Source organism: Macaca fascicularis, chromosome 2, assembly GCF_037993035.2.
Source record: "Macaca fascicularis isolate 582-1 chromosome 2, T2T-MFA8v1.1".
Classification (NCBI taxonomy): Eukaryota; Metazoa; Chordata; class Mammalia; order Primates; family Cercopithecidae; genus Macaca; species Macaca fascicularis.
This window is the reverse complement of record NC_088376.1, coordinates 4,980,332-4,998,890: the sequence shown is the minus strand read 5'-3', so window position 1 is coordinate 4,998,890 and position 18,559 is coordinate 4,980,332. Positions and strand designations below refer to the sequence as shown.

The window sequence follows — 18,559 nt, the reverse complement described above, 5'->3', positions numbered from 1 at the left end:
GTTTATTTGTATCTTAGCCCAGTTCCATGGCTTCGTGTCAGTCAGCTTTGAAGTTACAAAGAGATACATAGGTTTACAGATTAACTATAATACCAGTTGCCTTGCTAGATTGTATGAGGGTATTTAATGTATATAAAAGTGATATATAAACTGTAACAACTAATAATGCTGTTTATGGGGAGAAAATGTGGTCCTTCTATAAATTAATTTTTGGTATCATCAAATGGAAAGGTTAGTTTTGTTTGGACAGAGCAACCCTGAACTCAAAGTATTTCTTCACTAAAGTGAGCCTTGAAAATAAATGTAATTTATTTAATACAAAGGTAACGGAAGAGAATTGCCAAGGGACAGTGAACGCATACCACCAGATTGCCCATTGAAAAGGCAGGGGTCAGAACTAGGACATCTGGCTGCTAGAGATTTCTTTGCGTAAGCTGCTGGATCATATATGATTCTCTGTTTTTTCAGACTGTAGAGGCTGAAAAAATGTTATGCTAACACAAATATAAATCAGAATAGCAGGTCCAAGCCTTAGCTGTTCATGCCACATTGAATTCAAGTGCATTACACCCCAAATATTTTCCAAATATTTTATTATTGTGACATAGTTGATGTTGTCTTGAAGTTTCTGTTGGTATGTTTTTGTTGAATAATGCCTATGTGATATTTTAGGACAATGCCTAAAATGCTTACAATTATTTAAGTCATAAGACTGTTTAAATCTATATTTAGTTATCTGGAAACAGTGTTAAAAGCATTTTATGTCCTAACATGACAGTTTGTTATTTATTTGTAGACATTCCACTGTCCTTTGGTTAAGTTTTAGGAAGGTTATTAGGGGTATAGATTTGACATATAATACATTATAGTTGGAAATAGGCTCTCAGCATTTTTACGCCGTGCCTGGTTTTCAAGAATGAACCACTGACATTCAGCAGGAGGTATTGATATATCATTAACATCATGTGACCATCAATGTAGATATATCTTTTCTAGAAGGATAGCTAGCTAGCTTCACAGAAATACATTTTTTCAAAAAATGCTAGTATGGTACATTTTTAGAAATTCTCGGACTTCAGAAATCAAAGATTTGCAATGTCATAATTTGAGGTTTAAAACATGAATAAGTGTTAAGGCAGAGGCAGGAATATGGTAAGGGCCAGGAGATGAGAACAAGAAAGGCGACACAGGTAGCTGTGTACTGTGGCTTTAACATAAATGGGGGTAAGAGGCAGGAGATAAAACAGTTGATGTAAGCAAAATATTAAGTTTATTAGCCATATTCAGAAGCTTAGTATGTATTCCGGAAGCAGTGGGGGGAGGGTGGTCACTGAAGAGGATTAGGTCAGGTTTGCATTTTAGAAAGGTCTTTGTAGTAGGCAAAATGGAATACGGGTGGAGAAGACTGTAAGCAAGGAGGCAGTTGGCTGTTGCAATAATTTAGGCAAGAGGTGTTTGTGGCTTAAACTTGGATAGTGAGTGGTAATACAGGTGGAGAAGAGACACTTGTGAGATACTTGAGAGGTCACGTAAAAGATAGAATTTACAGAATTTAGTGATTGTGTAGATAATGAAGAGTCTGTTAAATAAAGAGTATGTTTATGTTCAGTAATTACATTGCTGGGAATATATGCAAATAATGATATATTTGACAAAGCTGGGAATATATGCAAATAATGATATATTTGACAAAGATGAACACATAAAACCTTTCACCTTGGTTTTTTTAATAAATGTGAAGAAATGGAAAACAATTTATGTTTCCCATTTGGAATTATATAGTATTTGGTTTATATAGAGCAGATTGCTGCTCTATGGATAGAAGTAGCCTTTGAAAAGTATAGGATGTTGACATGGAAAACTAAATACAATATACTTTTAGATTTAAAAAAAGGATTTATAGAACACTATGTATAATTATGAACCATTTGTGTGAATACACCCACACAAACAGTTACATAGACATAATTTTTTAAATAATAAAGCCATAAATAGTGGTTATCTTCTAAAAGAGGAACAATGGGATGCTTCTTACATTTTCTGTATTGGTTGAAATTATTATATGGAATATAATAGTCCTCTACTTTAAAATTAAAAAAAAATCCATTTAAAAAAGTATTTCTTTAATTAAAGTGGAATGTAGGTAAAGTTTCTGTAGATAAAGAAAGCAATAAAACTATTACCTTTATTATATTTTGTTAATTATATTTTGTATATTAGTAGAAGTTATCCCTGGTTGATGGTAAAACCTGGAATCCAGAAGTCACCTGTAATAACACAATATAGTCCAGGCGTGGGGCTCACGCCTGTAGTCCCAGCACTTTGGGAGGCCCCCATGGGCAGATCACTTGAGCTCAGGAGTTCAAGACCAACCTGGGCAACATGGTGAAAACCCTGTCTCTAATAAAAATACAAAAATTAGTCGGGCATGGTGGTGCACACTTGTAATCCCATCTACTTGGGTGGCTGAAACAGGAGAATCACTTGAACCCAGGAATTGGAAGTTGCAGTGAGCCGAGATTCGCCACTGCACTGCAGCCTGGATGACAGACTGAGACCCTGTCTGAAAACAAAACAAAGCAAAAAACATAGAATATAGGCTAGGAAAATTGTTAGATGATAGCAGCAAGCAATAAGGTAGCAGATGGCATAACTAGATGGAGTAGCTTCACAGTATAAGGGTTTTTATATGAACATTGAGAACTGATGGTTCAGAAGAGAGACTGGGGTGAGGAGGACTTAGCTTCTACTTTCTAACTCTGAAGGCCTTTCAACTACTGAATAGCTTCCTCTGAGCAGAATCTGAGGATGGAGGACAGTCACTTTCCTTAAGGAAAGGTTTGGAGATAAAAAGAAAAGGAAAAGAGAATGAGAGTATAAAATGGTTTGTCATGGAACCGGGTATTGGGAGCACAACAGAAATTGTTGTGATGGAGGGAGCAGTGGGGGTCTGGAACAGAGGAGAGCCGCTTGGCGATGAAAGGCAGGAGAGGCTGGGCAAGGAGAATTGAAACAGCTGCCTCTGTGGATGTCAAAGCAGCAACCTCCCTTGAGAAAGTTGCCTTTAGCTTCTCGGGATTCGGTAGTCAGGATTTTAAAAAGGGTGTCAGGGATATGGATTCCTGGCCCAGAGACTCCAGGGAAAAATAACAGACTATGTCTCTTCTTCTGAAGCAGGATGAGACAAAAGCCCTGGAGGGCAGAGGCTGGATCCTGGTCTTCAGTTCAGCTTTCAGTTATCTTCTTGAGATTGTGTTTAAAGTGGTGTCTGAAGGGGAGGCCCTGATAGGCTGCTTTTCTTCATCTTGCTCCTTACACTCTCCCACTCTCTGTCATTAACTCAGTGACTAAATTGTCTTTGTTCTTTTGGGCCCCAGTTGTATATCCTCCTCAGACTCTGTTTTCTTTACTGGTTGTAACTGAAAAGTGACCTGAAAGTTAGCAATAGGAAACCAGGATCTGTGTTCATTGATTGAGTAGACTTAATTTTACACAAAATGTTTAGTAAATAGTCTTGGAGGGTAGAAGATGTTGACTCGCCTCACCAGAGGAGTTCAGCTGGGCTTTTGGACAGCGGGATATTTCTGCTACCCTGAGATTTGTGTCTATATCCTAAAGGGTTGAGGTTACTACTCTTAAGAAGGATCCCCTGATAAGTAGAGTTTTGGTTTTTTTTTTTTTAATGTATATTGTAGTATTCTATTATGGTATAAGTTTATTACCCAAATAAATATTTTCTTGAGAGTTCAAATTAAAATAGTTGTATTTTTTTTATTAGTCACCCGTATTCTTTTAAGATGTCTTTCATGGCAGAATTTTCAGCATGATTATGCATCTTTTACATTGTTACCTTAATCCTGAATTACTGAACGATTTTATCTAACAGCATTCTATGACATCTGTGATCTGATAAGTTGTCATGTTTATACCAAGAAGTTTTCAGTCTCGGACTCTCCCATAAACACATGAAGTATGTGTTAATACTAGGCAGATAAGTGTGCATGAAAAGATGCTCAAAATTATTAGTCATTAGAGAAATATAACATAAAACCACAATGACCACTACAAACTTACGAAAATGGCTAAAATTGTAAATGACAGACTATACCGAGTGATGGCAAGGGTGGAGAGGACCTAGAACTCTCATTCCCTGCTAATGGAAATGTAAAATGCGGCAAACATTTTGGAAAAAAACATTAAACATGTAATTACCATATGATCCAAACATTCCACTCTTAGGTATTTACCTAAGAGGAATGAAAGCATGTGTGCATAAGAAGGACTTGTACTAGAATTCTCATAGCAACTTTATTTGTAATAGCCAAAAGCTGGAAACAGCCTAAGTGTCTGTGTACACAAGAATGGATAAACACATTCATGCAACATAATACTACACAGAAATAAAAAGAAGTGAAATATTGCTAGATGCAGTGGCTCACACTTATAATCTCAACACTTTGGGAGGCCAAGGCGAGAGGATTGCTTGAGCCCAGGAGTTCAAGACCAGCATCAGCAACATAGTGAGACCCCCATCTCTACAAAATTTTAAAAAATTAGCCAGGCATAATGGCATCCTCCTATAGTACCAGCTACTCGGGAGGATGAGGTGGGAGGATGGCTTGAGCCCAGGAGGTTGAGGCTGCAGTGAGCCCTGATTGTGCCACTGCACTCCAGCCTGGGCAACTAAGCAAGACCCTGTCTCAAAAAAAAAAAAAAAAGTGAAATATTAATACATACAACAGCATGATGAACCTCAAAATAATTATGCTGAGTGGAAGAAGAAAGGCAAAAAAAGAGTATATGCCACATGATTGCATTTATATAAATATCTAGAAAATACAAACTAATCACAGTGACAGAAAGCAGTTCCAGTGGTGACAACTTTTGAGGATGATGGATGCGTTCATTATCTTGACTGCTGCGATTTACAGGTATATACACATGTGAAAACTTCTCAAAACTTTAAATATGTACAGTTTATTGTAAGCTAATGGTACTTCAGTCAAGCTGTTTTTAAAAACAATATTATATTTAGATTTGGTGTTTTTGATACTTTTTTATTTCAGGGAGGAAATCCTTCAGCAGTCTTTGTGGGAAAGAGTGTCAACTCATGTGATTGAAAACATCTACCTTCCGGCTGCCCAGACCATGAATTCAGGAACTTTTAATACCACAGTGGATATCAAGCTTAAACAGTGGACTGATAAGCAGCTTCCTAATAAAGCAGTAGAGGTTAGGATATAATTTAATTAAATGGGTAAGAAGCATTATCTGAAGGGAGTAGAAGCTGTGAATTTTAGACTTTATTCCCATCACAGCCTCTTTCTTTCTTTCTTTCGTTTGGGTCCTTATATCTCATTTATTCTTTACTCCTCATCTCTGTGTTGGGACTAACCTTGATGTTGCTACCAGTTACTACGGTTATAAAAATTTACTAATTGTTATGGTGTTGGCCTGAGGGTATTGGTACTTCTTCCAAAGACTGTATTTAACAAGCAAATTTTGCTTGAATGTGAAATATTTGCTTGAATGTGAAATATTTTGAACATTTCATCTGAGCTCAGTTCTACTTAAATTATCATTTTCTTAGTTAGGATCCTGACAGAAGATTAAACTAGGAATTATTTAAAAAAAAAAAAAAAAACTACCTTAAAGAATCTGTTTCCGCTACCATGTCTCTTGGCTTTATCACTTAATAGCTGTATGGTCCTTTGCCTAGTTGCTTAACTTTCCTATGTGTTTTTTTATCAATAAAATGGTGACAGTAATATTGCCTACCTCACAGGGTTGTTATAAGGATTAAATAAGTAATTGTATGTAAAGTACTTAGACAATGCCCATCCCATGATAACTGCTCAGGAAATAGACCTGCTGTTATTATGATCATCATCATCTGAATTGATCCGTCATGTACATCACCGCATAAACAGTGATTGTTGAAGCTAAGAGTCTGTGTCCTGTGCTGTGTGAGGTTGCTCACAAAATTGAAGTCCATGTTAAAAGTAATTTTGTTTTTCATACCTGTCTTAAAGGCAGTGTCAGTTTCTCGTTATTCAGATGTGATTTCACCCCTTTCCTATCTTGCTCCAGTCTTGACTCCCTTACCTCTGTTCTCAATTTCTTCAAGCCCCTTTCTAAGAACTCTAGCAGCCTCCCTGCCTAAGTTGCACATTGCTGAGCCCTGGCAGATCTTGACACATTTACCCCTGAAGAAATTAGAGAGTGGCTGCTCCCCCTTCACTAGTTCTCATTACTGGCACTGACATTTTTTCTGGGCCGTGTCCTGTGATAGGATATTTTCACATCCTAAGGTTCAAGCAGTGGAAGTGGTTATAAAAGCATCAATTTTTCATTCCACCGCTGCTTTCTGTCCCTCAGCATTAGGTGTCATGGAAAGAATGTAGATCTGGTGAGAAGGTCAGGAAACATGGATCTTAATACTCGCCCCACCACTCACTCCGTATTTTTGGACAGTCACTTCTTTATGTTTAAAATGAGAGAGGGCTAAAATTCAGCATTAAAAAGCCCACTTAGTTGTAAGTAGATTTTGTTCTCCATTGATTTTGTTCTTCATTATTTTTGACACTGTGCTCTTCCTTTCACTTTTCAGATCATTAGGAGTTAGCTATAATACAAAGCTGAATACTCTTCAGCTGTGTTTGAAAGTGTTGGCGCATTGCTTCATGTCTTTGCTTAAAGACAAAGATACGAAGATGACTGAATCATTAAGACATTTTAAACTTTTTGCAATGTGAAAGAAGCAGGCAAACTCGTGTCTTAGAGGTTGAAATAAATAAGTGAACTAACTTGGGTGGCAGGCTTAGAATACATACCTTATCTTGAAGAGACCAGCCCTGTTCAGCTACAGCAGGTGGTGTCATGTAGGAATATGGGTATACCCTTCTCAGTCAGTTCAAGAGAAGCTGTCAGCACAGACTTTTAAATGAAATCTCTCAATTTTTAAATATTGGCAAGCAATTTTAAAAATGTGAACCACTATGCATGTCTAGCAAAGCATATCTGGAAGCCATATCTGTCACCAGCAACCCATGTGAGACCTCTACATCATTGGCCTTTTAATGTAGTTTCACATATGTTTTCTGATAAGCTGATTTATTTATCACATCTGGCTTGAGCTCATGTGTTATTTTTCATGTTAAACGTTAAAGTATGTAGTAATAATACACCTTTTTTCTTTCAAATAATTCTAGGTTGCTTGGGAGACCCTACAAGAAGAATTTTCCCGCTTCATGACAGAACCCAAAGGGAAAGAGCATGATGACATATTTGATAAACTTAAAGAGGCCGTTAAGGAAGAAAGTATTAAACGACACAAGTGGAATGACTTTGCGGAGGACAGCTTGGTATGTTGTTTGTCTACTGGGGTATCAGCCTCATATTTTTATATAACTTCTCAAATTGGTTCTTTTTCATAGGAGACTTTTTATATGACTAAATTACATTCTGAATTAAAAATAATGAAGTAAAGAAACAGATTTATGATCTGTAATCTGCCCTTTAATATTTCCCTGCCCTTCTAAAATCACCTGTTGCTGTTTCTTTCTTGGCTATCACTTCAGAAAAAAGTAAAACTTTGCAGTAAACAGGCTCTGATAAACCTCTACAAATGTCATCTTTAGCCATTTTATGGGCCTGTCTGTAGATAACTGATTCTAATTTTACCCTCTGTGGTAATGAAAAGAATTAAATACATTGGTTTTCAGTGGACTTATAAAATGTTAGACTTATAAAATGTTAGACGCCTAAAATCATGCCACCAGCTACCATGTATTGAAGCTCATTATGTGCCAGGAGCTCTGTAAACATTATTTTATTTAATTCTTAACTAGTCCTATTATTGTCATTGACAGAGCTGGGATTCAAGCCCCTCTCTAATGGCAAAGCCTGGTTCCTGACACCACATGATAAATCTTTTGTTACGTAGAATGCTCTCACTACCAAAATCAAATCTGTTAAGTGCCTGCTCTGCTCAGAGAGTTACTAGAGGTGTTGTTGAATTACAGGATTGAGTGATTTTCTGGTAAAATGCAGAGCTGGCTGTGATTAGCCGGTTGTAATTATAATTTTGTTTTAAAGAAATGTTTGTCTTTATGGCCGGGCGTGGTGGGTCACGCCTGTAATCCCAGCACTTTGGGAGGCCGAGGCGGGCAGATCACCTGAGGTGGGGAGTTCGAGACCAGCCTGACTGACATGGAGAAACCCTGTCTCTACTAAAAATACAAAATTAGCTGGGCATGGTGGTACATGCCTGTAATCCCAGCTACTTGGGAGGCTGAGGCAGGAGAATTGCTTGAACCCTGGAAGGGGAGGTTGCAGTGAGCCAAGATCGTGCCATTGCACTCCAACCTGGGCAACAAGAGTGAAATTCCCATCTCAAAAAAAAAAAGAAAACCGTATTTATTCTTGTTAAATGCCTTATTAAGACTGGCTTACTGAGAAAATAGTTTCATTTTTATTCATCCAAAAGTTATAAAATTGGGAGGCCAATTTCAACTGTAATAAATAACTTTTATGATTTTATAGACCTTTTAAGTGTCTGCTTTATTACTTTTTCCATTGCTGTTAACACTGGGAATAATGGTTATTAATTTTTTTCTCCTCATTTTTGAAAAGACTACCATATAGGTCATATGGCAAAAAGGAGAGTTGAACATGATCTGAATTATTAAGCCCTGAATTTTAGGTTTCTAGATGTTGCATTTCATGTAGTTACATTTGTAATATTTTGTATAATGTAAATGTGTAATATTACCCGTGCACCTCATATGGTTAGCTTATTTAATTTGGGCCAGGAGAGAATCTCCATTCTATATTTTTTAGATAGCAAGCTAACAAATAAGCAGGTAAGTAAAAGGAGCTTATGCATTTTTGTGGGAAGGATATATTTTTATGCTGGTTTATATACATAGTTATTTTTCCATATTTACTAAGCTGTCAATTTGAATAAAACTAAAATGACGAGATGTAAAAGAAGTTAGCTTTTTCTTTTCTTGTTATTTTCAGAGGGTTATTCAACACAATGCTTTGGAAGACCGATCCATATCTGATAAACAGCAGTGGGATGCAGCTATTTATTTTATGGAAGAGGCTCTGCAGGCTCGTCTCAAGGATAGTAAGTAGAGACGCAGCTTATTGAGTTCTGAGTTCATAGTGGTGAAGGAGTTATCCAACTTTAGTGAACATTTGTAAAGATATATTTAACATTTAAAAGTCTTTGTCATTAATACTATAGTTGAACATTATTTGTGGAATTTTTTTTTAGTCAACTGCTTTGTAGCTACTAAAACAAATGGCCACATGATGCTTATATGTACTTATATTCTATAAAGCTATAATGCAGAATATTTTAGTGTGTTTGCTATTGTACTTACAGGAATTGTATAAGCAATTATACTTTTATGTATCATAAACTCATGTATAATTAAACTCTTACACATGTGCCATATCAGTCATGTGGGCTTTTTCCTTTATTTCAACTGCCTTCATACTGATATAGCACTTTGAAATAGTGAAGAAAGCAAGACCATTATTAGTTATAATTTGTGTACAGGTAAGTGATAAAATTGTTGATAAGTTAATTTTTTTTTTCTAGCTGAAAATGCAATTGAAAACATGGTGGGTCCAGACTGGAAAAAGAGGTGGTTATACTGGAAGAATCGGACCCAAGAACAGGTGAAATAAACGCATCTCTAGTCTTACGATGATATCATTGTGTTCATTTTCATTCAGGCATTAAAATATAACCTTTGTGTGGCTCTAGACCAGTCTCAGGAATTTTAAATGTTTTATGTCGTCCTTTCTAAAATATAATGAGTCTTTAGAATAAAGAATAAACTACATAAGAAAGTTTTTTTTAAGTGAAGTAGCCATGTTGTTAAAAGACAAGAGATGAAACATTGCCCCTTTTGTGGTTGATTACTTTGTTCATTTCAATTCCCTGTTTGAGGTAAAAAGGAAGATTAAAGTTATGAACAGACCAGGCAGAGTGGCTCATTCCTGTAATCACAACCCTTTGGGAGGCCAAGTTAGAGGAATCGCTTGAGTTCAGGAGTTTGAGACCAGCCTGGGCAACATAGCAAGACCTCTGCTTTATTAAAAGTCAAAAAAAATTAGCCAGGTGTGATGGCACATACCTGTTATCCCAGCTACTAGTGAGGCTGAGGTGGGAAGGATTGCTTAAGCCTGGGAGGTCAAAGCTGCAGGGAAAAAAACTTGTGAATAGAAGAAAATGATAAGGTTTTCAGAGGACGTACAGTGAATATGCTTGGGGGGAAAAAGATACAATTTTTCTTGCCTTATTTTATTATCTTATCTATATCTATCATTAAAGTCCCTACCTCTCACCTCCACCCCTGTTCATTCCTTTCTGATTCTTATAGCTTCTTTTCCTATCTGATATTCAGTCTTATATCATTGTCTCATTCCTTGTTCATTCCTTAAATGAAAGAATCTAAATAGAACATAGAATCTAACTACATAAACTAATGAAATAATGAAGATGAAAAAGATTTAGCATCCAGTCCATTTTCTTTTCTTGTTTGCTTTGTTCCTTGAATTCATTTAGAGAAAGGAGATCAAGGAATGGAAAAATAGAGGAGAAAGAGAGAATAAAAATTGACCAAATGACATGTCCCTATTTCTTTATATTTTCATTTTCATTTTAAACACAGAGTTAATTGTATAATCTATATCCTATTTTTTCCTAGTTTCCCACATTTCTTGTTTCATAAGTTCTCTATCAGACATGAGTCTCAACTTCCTCAAAATAATGAAGAGACAGTCTTCTTTTTCTTTGTGTTTTATTATTATTATTATTATTATTTTGGTAATGACTTTTGTGAAAAATGAGCCGTTAAGAGACTGAAGTGAAGCTGAAGAAGTGGACAGTTAGTGATTGGGTCATGCGTGTGTTCAGGGTGCATTGGTTATCTCTGCTCTACAGATGGGCTGAGAGAAGGAGGTCTGTCAGAAAAGAATTTCTAGGGATCCATCCAAGGTTTCTGACTTTGATAGAGGAAGATGCATTGATTAGAAAGAGCTGCTGTAAGGGAGATAAACTGCAAAAGAAAAATGGTGTCTGGCCTTCAAGACTTAGTGATATTAGGCCTAAAGTCTCTAGAACAATTGATGGCACTTCTCAGCAACTGACTGGTGGTTAATGTGCTTTGGCCAAACACTCTCTGAAAGAAATGATTCCTGCTAGTAAGTTATTTTTGTCAGGAACTTAAACCCACAGGGGAATCCCTTCAAGAGAAACAAAGGAATTCACCTGAAAGTCAGTGCAAAGGGTCTGTAAACCTAGAAGAGGAATCGGGAAAGAAACCCTTTAGAGAAGAGCCTTCTCCCCCACAGGATTTCAGGGCAGCATGTGCGAGACCCAGGCTGACTGTAGAACAGAGGCCATAATTTGGAATATAGAAGGGAGGGGCATCTGAATCACCTAGGGAGGTGTTTATATATATTGTTTTGGTTTTTCCTTCAAAAGCTAGCCTCATGTCAGACTCACGGAGTCAAGCTCTCCTTCTCTGTCCTTTCTCCCTCCCACTCCCAGTTGAAAACAAGTGTTTTCAGCCTCACACCTGGAGGTCACAGGGAGAGACAGAGATTCTAGAAGAGGTTGAGAATATCCCTGGGTCTCACATTGTAAGTTCACATAGCTGAATGACAGGATTTGGCAGGAAAAGAAACTTAAAGATGAGAAATCCATTCTCTGAAAAGTGTTTTGTGTTTTTGTGTTTCTTTTTTGTTCGTTTTCTAGGAAAATTCATCCCTTTGAAACATTCTCACCTTGTTTGAGCCAAACTAATGGACATTTTGGTCAGGATAGATCCAAGAGTAGTTCTCTCTTCTGAGGGCCAAGTGTAGTGACAGTCAAGTGGTGATGGATAGAAAGGGGGAAGTAAAACACGAGGCAGGATGAGCTTGGGAACACCATTACCAGCAATTTCCTTTCCATCTCAGACTGAATAGTACATGTTTAAGCAAACAGTGAACTTTCTCTTTATCAAATGCTCTTTTTTCTAAAGTGTTAGTTTTCAGAGAATATTAATTAGTAGTTCCATTTACAAGCTAATTGTTTGCATGCATGTGTTAATCTTGTCTAACTACTCAGATTTCATAGCTGTGATAGAGTTTGGGGCAAAAAAAAACACTCAGTTTCATAGCTGTGGTAGATTTTCTATTCTAGTAATTTATTTAGGGTAATGATTGAATTTAAAGCTAGTTTCTTGTATCATACAATTTTGAGTGGAGGTTTGAAAAATGGCAAGATTAATTTAACACAGTATAAGAATCTTGTTATCAAACATAACTAGTGTATGTACGTTTTCCTCCTTTGGTAAAGAGATTATGAATAATTACAGAAAAGAGACTGGAAGTGAATTTAAGAAGGATAGATACCTCACAGAAGCAGTCTGAAGTACCTTTTTTTTTTTTTTTTTAAGACGGAGTCTCGCTCTGTCGCCCAGGCTGGGGTGCAGTGGCCGGATCTCAGCTCACTGCAAGCTCCACCTCCCGGGTTTATGCCATTCTCCTGCCTCAGCCTCCCGAGTAGCTGGGACTACAGGCGCCCGCCACCTCGCCCGGCTAGTTTTTTGTATTTTTTAGTAGAGACGGGGTTTCACCGTGTTAGCCAGGATGGTCTCGATCTCCTGACCTCGTGATCCGCCCGTCTCAGCCTCCCAAAGTGCTGGGATTGAAGTACCATTTTTTATGAAAAGGCTTTTTAAAAATCAAACTGTGCATTTTATATTTATTGAAAAAGAGACATGTCAACAGGTTAAATCCTTACAGTAATCTCGTTCTTAAGTGTAGTTCTTAGATATGAGGCATTTTAGAATGTCAACTCTTCCCATGCATTCAGAGTGCTTTTTTCTAGATTCAAATTATACCCTACGGTCAAGAAAGAAAGAAAATACATAGTAAGATTCCTGGTGCTATAACTTCCACAGCAAAAACATTTCAGCAAAAGTAAACACATAGCAAGTATGGCTAATCCCTGTGTTTTTTCCTCGCTCATAAGGCAAATTGTTCTGCATTCATAGGCCATTTACCATATTCATAAGCCAGGGTGCTGTGTTCTTTCTCATGTTTCTTTCTTGTTTGTTGTGATTAAGCTTGTGGTATCTTTTATGCAATAGTAATATATTTATTAAAATCGAGACTGTTTTTCAAGCGCCAAATTGTGAACCATCTAAACACAGTTCTTTTTTAAACATTTTAAAGTGTGTTCACAATGAAACCAAGAATGAATTGGAGAAGATGTTGAAATGTAATGAGGAGCACCCAGCTTATCTTGCAAGTGATGAAATAACCACAGTCCGGAAGAACCTTGAATCCCGAGGAGTAGAAGTAGATCCAAGCTTGGTAATAAATACTGCTGAAAAGCAGGAATCCGCTTCTTTAATATTTGTTTCTTGCAGTAAATGTTACTACAAGTGTTAGTTAGATATTTAAGTGCTTAATTTGACTTTTGTCATGTGTACATTCGCTGACAGTAAAAGCTTAGTCATTTTGTTTGCGTGAAGAGAAGGAATTTTATTCTCAGTATTGCTTTTTTAAGGGTAATGCTTTAATTTGTAAATGGGGAAATTGACTTTGGCAAGTTCAATGGTCAACAGTCAGTTCTTGCAGAATGGGATGAAGCCAACCCAGACCTTTGCCCCACATCACATTGTTTCAGATTGGAAAATAGAATTTCTGTTTAAAAATGGCATATGTTTAAAAAATATATGTGTTTTTGTGTGTGATTTACAGTCAAATGTAACTCAATTAGATGTGAGTGGATTCAGAAAAAATAAAAAATAAAAATGTTTTTTTTTTTAAATTAGATACGACCATTGAGTTCTAGCTCCATATTCCTCTTTTATTAGTGTGAGAATAAAAATAGTCTATACTTTAGGCTACTTTTTGCTTACCTTCATGATACTTTTTGAAGATGAATTTTAAAAAATACTTTTGGGCCTACGTTTTTTAAAAACTACATTCTCTACTGCTTAGTTAAGATGTAAGAAATTCAAAAGCTCATTATTATATTAGCTTAAGTGAACACAATTAGAAAAATAAGTCTAGTAGGGAAATCAATCATTAACAAATTGCAAAGCCACACAAACTCTTTTAAAGATTATATGCTATTTATGTTTCTGTACTTGAGGGATGAGTATACTTATTTTAAATTCCATCGGAGGTCAGAACAAGTAAAAAAATAAAAATAAAATTGGTAAAACTCAAAGCAGTTATACATCTAGCATTATTTATAAATTGAAAATGAGATTGAAACTAATTATTACATCAGATATTTTCATTGAATATAGATTTAATTTTTATTCTCATTGGTCCCAGTTCTCGTTAACAATAAGTTATATTCAGTTTGACACTTTTAAATGTTATGTGGCACGTTGGTGAATACAGTAAGAGGGATTTTCTCTTCAGAGTGGTATAGAAGAGATGTTACATGATTTTTTTTTTTTTAAGTTTTTGCTCATGTCTTAGGCATGAATTGATTGTATGTCTTAATTAGTTTCTAAGACCAAGAAAACCTCAGGTTTGTTAAGTGACAGTTTGTTCAGTGCACTTTGCAAAGCTATAAAATAAGTAGCAAAGTACCACAAGAAGAATATTGCATGGACTAGATGTCAGAACATGTGAATGCTAGTGTATTTCCGTTATATTAGCTAATAATATGTCCTTTAATAATTGATACCACTTTTCTGACCTCACTTTTCTTATCTGTCTAATGGGGTTGATGTTTGTTCTTGTTAACATTATTGCTATTTTGCTCAAAGAAGGACAGAATACCGGTATTAAAGAATATTGAACACTCGGACTATCTAGCAATAAAGTGGTAGGAATCATACTGGTATGGTAGCAGTGAAATTTGATAAACAGAAAGGAAATGTTGAGTTGATAGACGTGATCTGAGACCGTCTTCTTAGTCCTAACTCTTCTTAGATAAGGCTTTCAACCTCTTTTTGCATTGGTTTCCTCACGTCTAACTAGGGGAAGATAATACCTACCCTATCTACTCCACAAGATGATTATTTAAGTATGATAACAGCATTTGTTTAAATCGTTGCTAATTTTTAAGTGCATAAACTGGAAATGGTTCAGAGTAGTAGTAGATCTAATCTTTGTCTTAAAAAAAGTAAGTGAATAAAAAAATTTGAATAACTATGTAAAGAATAACCTTGCTTTTACTTTTAATTAACTTTTTTGGTAAATAAATTTTTTGTACAACTTCTCAGAGTGTGATTGATCAACATGAATAGTATACAGTAACTCTTTGTTTTCTTTTCTCATTTTAGATTAAGGATACTTGGCATCAAGTTTATAGAAGACATTTTTTAAAAACAGCTCTAAACCATTGTAACCTTTGTCGAAGAGGTTTTTATTACTACCAGAGGCATTTTGTAGATTCTGAGGTAGGGTTTCCAAAAACAAAGAGAAATATTTTTAAGCAATAGTTGTTAAAGTATGCTTAAAAGTAAACTTTAGCTTAAGCATTAATTTTACGTCCTTTGATCATCTGGGGGAAAAAAGTATGTATAATTTATAAAGAATAATCTAACTCTTATCTTTTCAAAGATATTTGTCACTTTGTTAGTAACTACATCTTACGTGCGTATTATCCCCAATGCTTATAAGAATGTGTGAATATAAATAGTAAAAAAAAGTGTGAATATAAATAGTAAAAAAATAAAGTAACAGGAAATAGTCTCTTATAATTCCCTGACCTATAAGGATTTTAGTGAACATTTTTATGTATTTCTTTTCGACTTTTTCTATACACAGGGGGAGAGAGAGAGAGAGGGAAAGAGAAAGTGTGTGTGTATCTGTGTGTGTAACATAACCACCCATTTGCATAATGGAAATCATACTGCAAAACAATTTTTATCATGCTTTTTTCAGGTGTCATAATTCTTTCTCCATATCACTACATCTTGTTTAATCATGAAGTTCTTGTATTAGAATGATTCATAATATAAAGTAACCCCTAGGTGGCAGCAGGCTGATACATTTTGAGCATTTTCTTACAAGCAAAAATGCTTTCAAATATCCTTTTGAAAAAGCTCAGTTCATCAACAATCTTATTTAATTGAGACCTCTGACATGCTGTTCTTTCGTTTCCAGTAGATGAAAAATAAATTCGTATTTAAATGCACCTAATTAAAAGTGGCAAGTTTTTTTGCATAATTTTAATTGTGGAGGAAACTTCTTTCTATAGAAACTTCTGTAGAAAGAAGAAACTTCTATAGAAACTGCCTTCTATAGAAAAAGCTTCTTTTTAAATACATCAATCTATTTTCATACACAGCTGAATTTTAAAAATGACTTGAGTGCAGACTCAAAGAGAAGGGGTTAACCTAAGGACATATTTAAGATAAATATGGTTAATGAAATGAAATATAAATGGAGGGTATATGCTATGAATTTCAACTTACATACAATGTAATGGAATTGTCTACTACTCAAGCTTATTTGCTTTGTCATTAGAATTGAAACAAAGCTATCTAGGTGTCAGACATATAGAAGCCAAATTATGTAAAATTTCATGGCTCCGTACAGAAAGGATTCTGTAGCTTAGATCTACAGTATATGCACTAGGTAAATCTGGGTACTTTTTAAGCTTAGGACGTATGTACTGGTTCTAGCAGTTGTATGTGTTTACGATTATAGTTTTCATTTTAACTTTGCATCTGGTAATCTTAGTTATTTAATATTTCAGTTGGAATGCAATGATGTGGTCTTGTTTTGGCGTATACAGCGCATGCTTGCTATCACTGCAAATACTTTAAGGCAACAACTTACAAACACTGAAGGTAAGCCACATAGGGACTGCAGTCTTATTTTGACATTAAAAAATAATAGTGGTGATATCCATATTTAATACAAGGATGCCAAAATACTTCCCTAAAACAGATTTATTAGAAAAACTGGCCAGGTGTGGTAGCTCATGCCTGTAATCCCAGCACGTTGAGAGGCCGAGGTAGGAGAACCGCTTGAGGCCTGGAGTTTGAGACCAGCCTGGGCAGCATTGCGAGACTCTGTTGCTACCAAACAATAAAATAAATTAGCCGGGCATGGTGGCACACATCTGTAGTCCTAGCTATTTGGGAGGATCCCTTAAGCCCTAGGATTTTGAGGCTCCAGTGAGCTATGATCATGCCATTGCACTGTAGCCTAGGTGACAGAGTAAGACCTTGTCTCTTTAAAGAAAAAACAGAAAAAGAAATTATTTGCTTTTAAAATAAACCATAATTGGAAAAGATGGGCTATAAAACATACCGGGAGTTTATTTTCATTGCATGAAACTCTTTTGGGAATTGACTCCTAGATATCACTTAGTTTTTTGGGAAATCTGCGCTTCCATTAGAGTATATAGCTTGAGAATATGACATTCTCTGAGACTCTATGACTGTGAAAAGTATTAACTTAGCAATAGTTCTAACATGATAAAAATTTACTCTCCGTATATAGGTTAATTTTATCATCTTTTTTCATTTATAAAAACGATGCTTCTCAGGTTTTTTAACTTTCTTTAAACAGTTAGGCGATTAGAGAAAAATGTTAAAGAGGTATTGGAAGATTTTGCGGAAGACAGTGAGAAGAAGATTAAATTGCTTACTGGTAAACGTGTTCAACTGGCGGAAGACCTCAGTAAGTAGTTCTTCCTGCCCTCGACCTTACTACCTTTCCACCTTTGCCATTTCCATTTGCTTGTTGATCCATTTAATCTCAAGCTTACAGAAAAGGTACAAAGAATTGGGCCGGGCGCGGTGGCTCACGCCTGTAATCCCAGCACTTTGGGAGGACGAGGCGGGCAGAAAACAAGGTCAGGAGATCGAGACCATCCTGGCTAACACAGTGAAACCCCATGTCTACTAAAAATACAAAAAAATTAGCCACGTGTGTTGGTGGGCGCCTGTAGTCCCAGCTACTCGGGAGGCTGAGGCAGGAGAATGGCATCAACCTGGGAGGCGGAGCTTGCAGTGAGCGGAGATCCTGCCTGGAAGTGCACTCCAGCCTGGAAGAAAGAGTGAGACTCTGTCTCAAAAAAATAAAAAGTGTGTTACAATGAATTTTTTTCTTCTCCAAACTATTTGCAAGTAAGTCGATGACCTTAAATCCTATCACTTCCAAGTAGGTTCATGTATAGTTCTTAGAAACCGATTTTTCTCACAGCAACCAAACACTGATAAATTACAATATCTAATTCTCAGACCCCTTTCAAGTTTCACCCATTCTCCAGTATTATCCCTCCATATAACAAGATGTCCCAGGCTCAATACTGACCCAGCTTCCTTTTTATGAAGAACGGTGTTTAAAAATGGAGACCTAGACATTATATATGCTCACTGTTATTAGAATATCACTAATTCCTGGTTTCTCAGTGGAAAGAGCTAGGAAATAAGTGTTGTGTATGTTTGTGTGTGTGCAGGTGAATATACACACACTGACATCTGTACTCCTAAATCATGTGTATATTTATATATTAAAACCTGAGTTGATACTGATGCTTCCCATTTTAACCCAGCTTACA

At 36.1% G+C, this 18,559-nt stretch overlaps 1 protein-coding gene across 9 annotated transcripts in view; it reads left to right on the top strand.

Moving 5' to 3' along the window:
- OPA1 (OPA1 mitochondrial dynamin like GTPase) overlaps window positions 1–18,559 on the top strand; it is a 99,302-nt gene that overhangs the window by 51,835 nt on the left and 28,908 nt on the right. For all 9 annotated transcript variants that reach the window (XM_005545375.3, XM_005545371.3, XM_005545373.3 and 6 more), the window contains 8 exons: window positions 5,067–5,232; window positions 7,212–7,364; window positions 9,025–9,133; window positions 9,614–9,693; window positions 13,246–13,386; window positions 15,324–15,440; window positions 16,745–16,838; window positions 17,566–17,676. In XM_005545375.3, coding sequence (XP_005545432.2) covers window positions 5,067–5,232; window positions 7,212–7,364; window positions 9,025–9,133; window positions 9,614–9,693; window positions 13,246–13,386; window positions 15,324–15,440; window positions 16,745–16,838; window positions 17,566–17,676 — 971 coding nt within the window. The remainder of the gene's footprint in view (window positions 1–5,066; window positions 5,233–7,211; window positions 7,365–9,024; window positions 9,134–9,613; window positions 9,694–13,245; window positions 13,387–15,323; window positions 15,441–16,744; window positions 16,839–17,565; window positions 17,677–18,559) is intronic.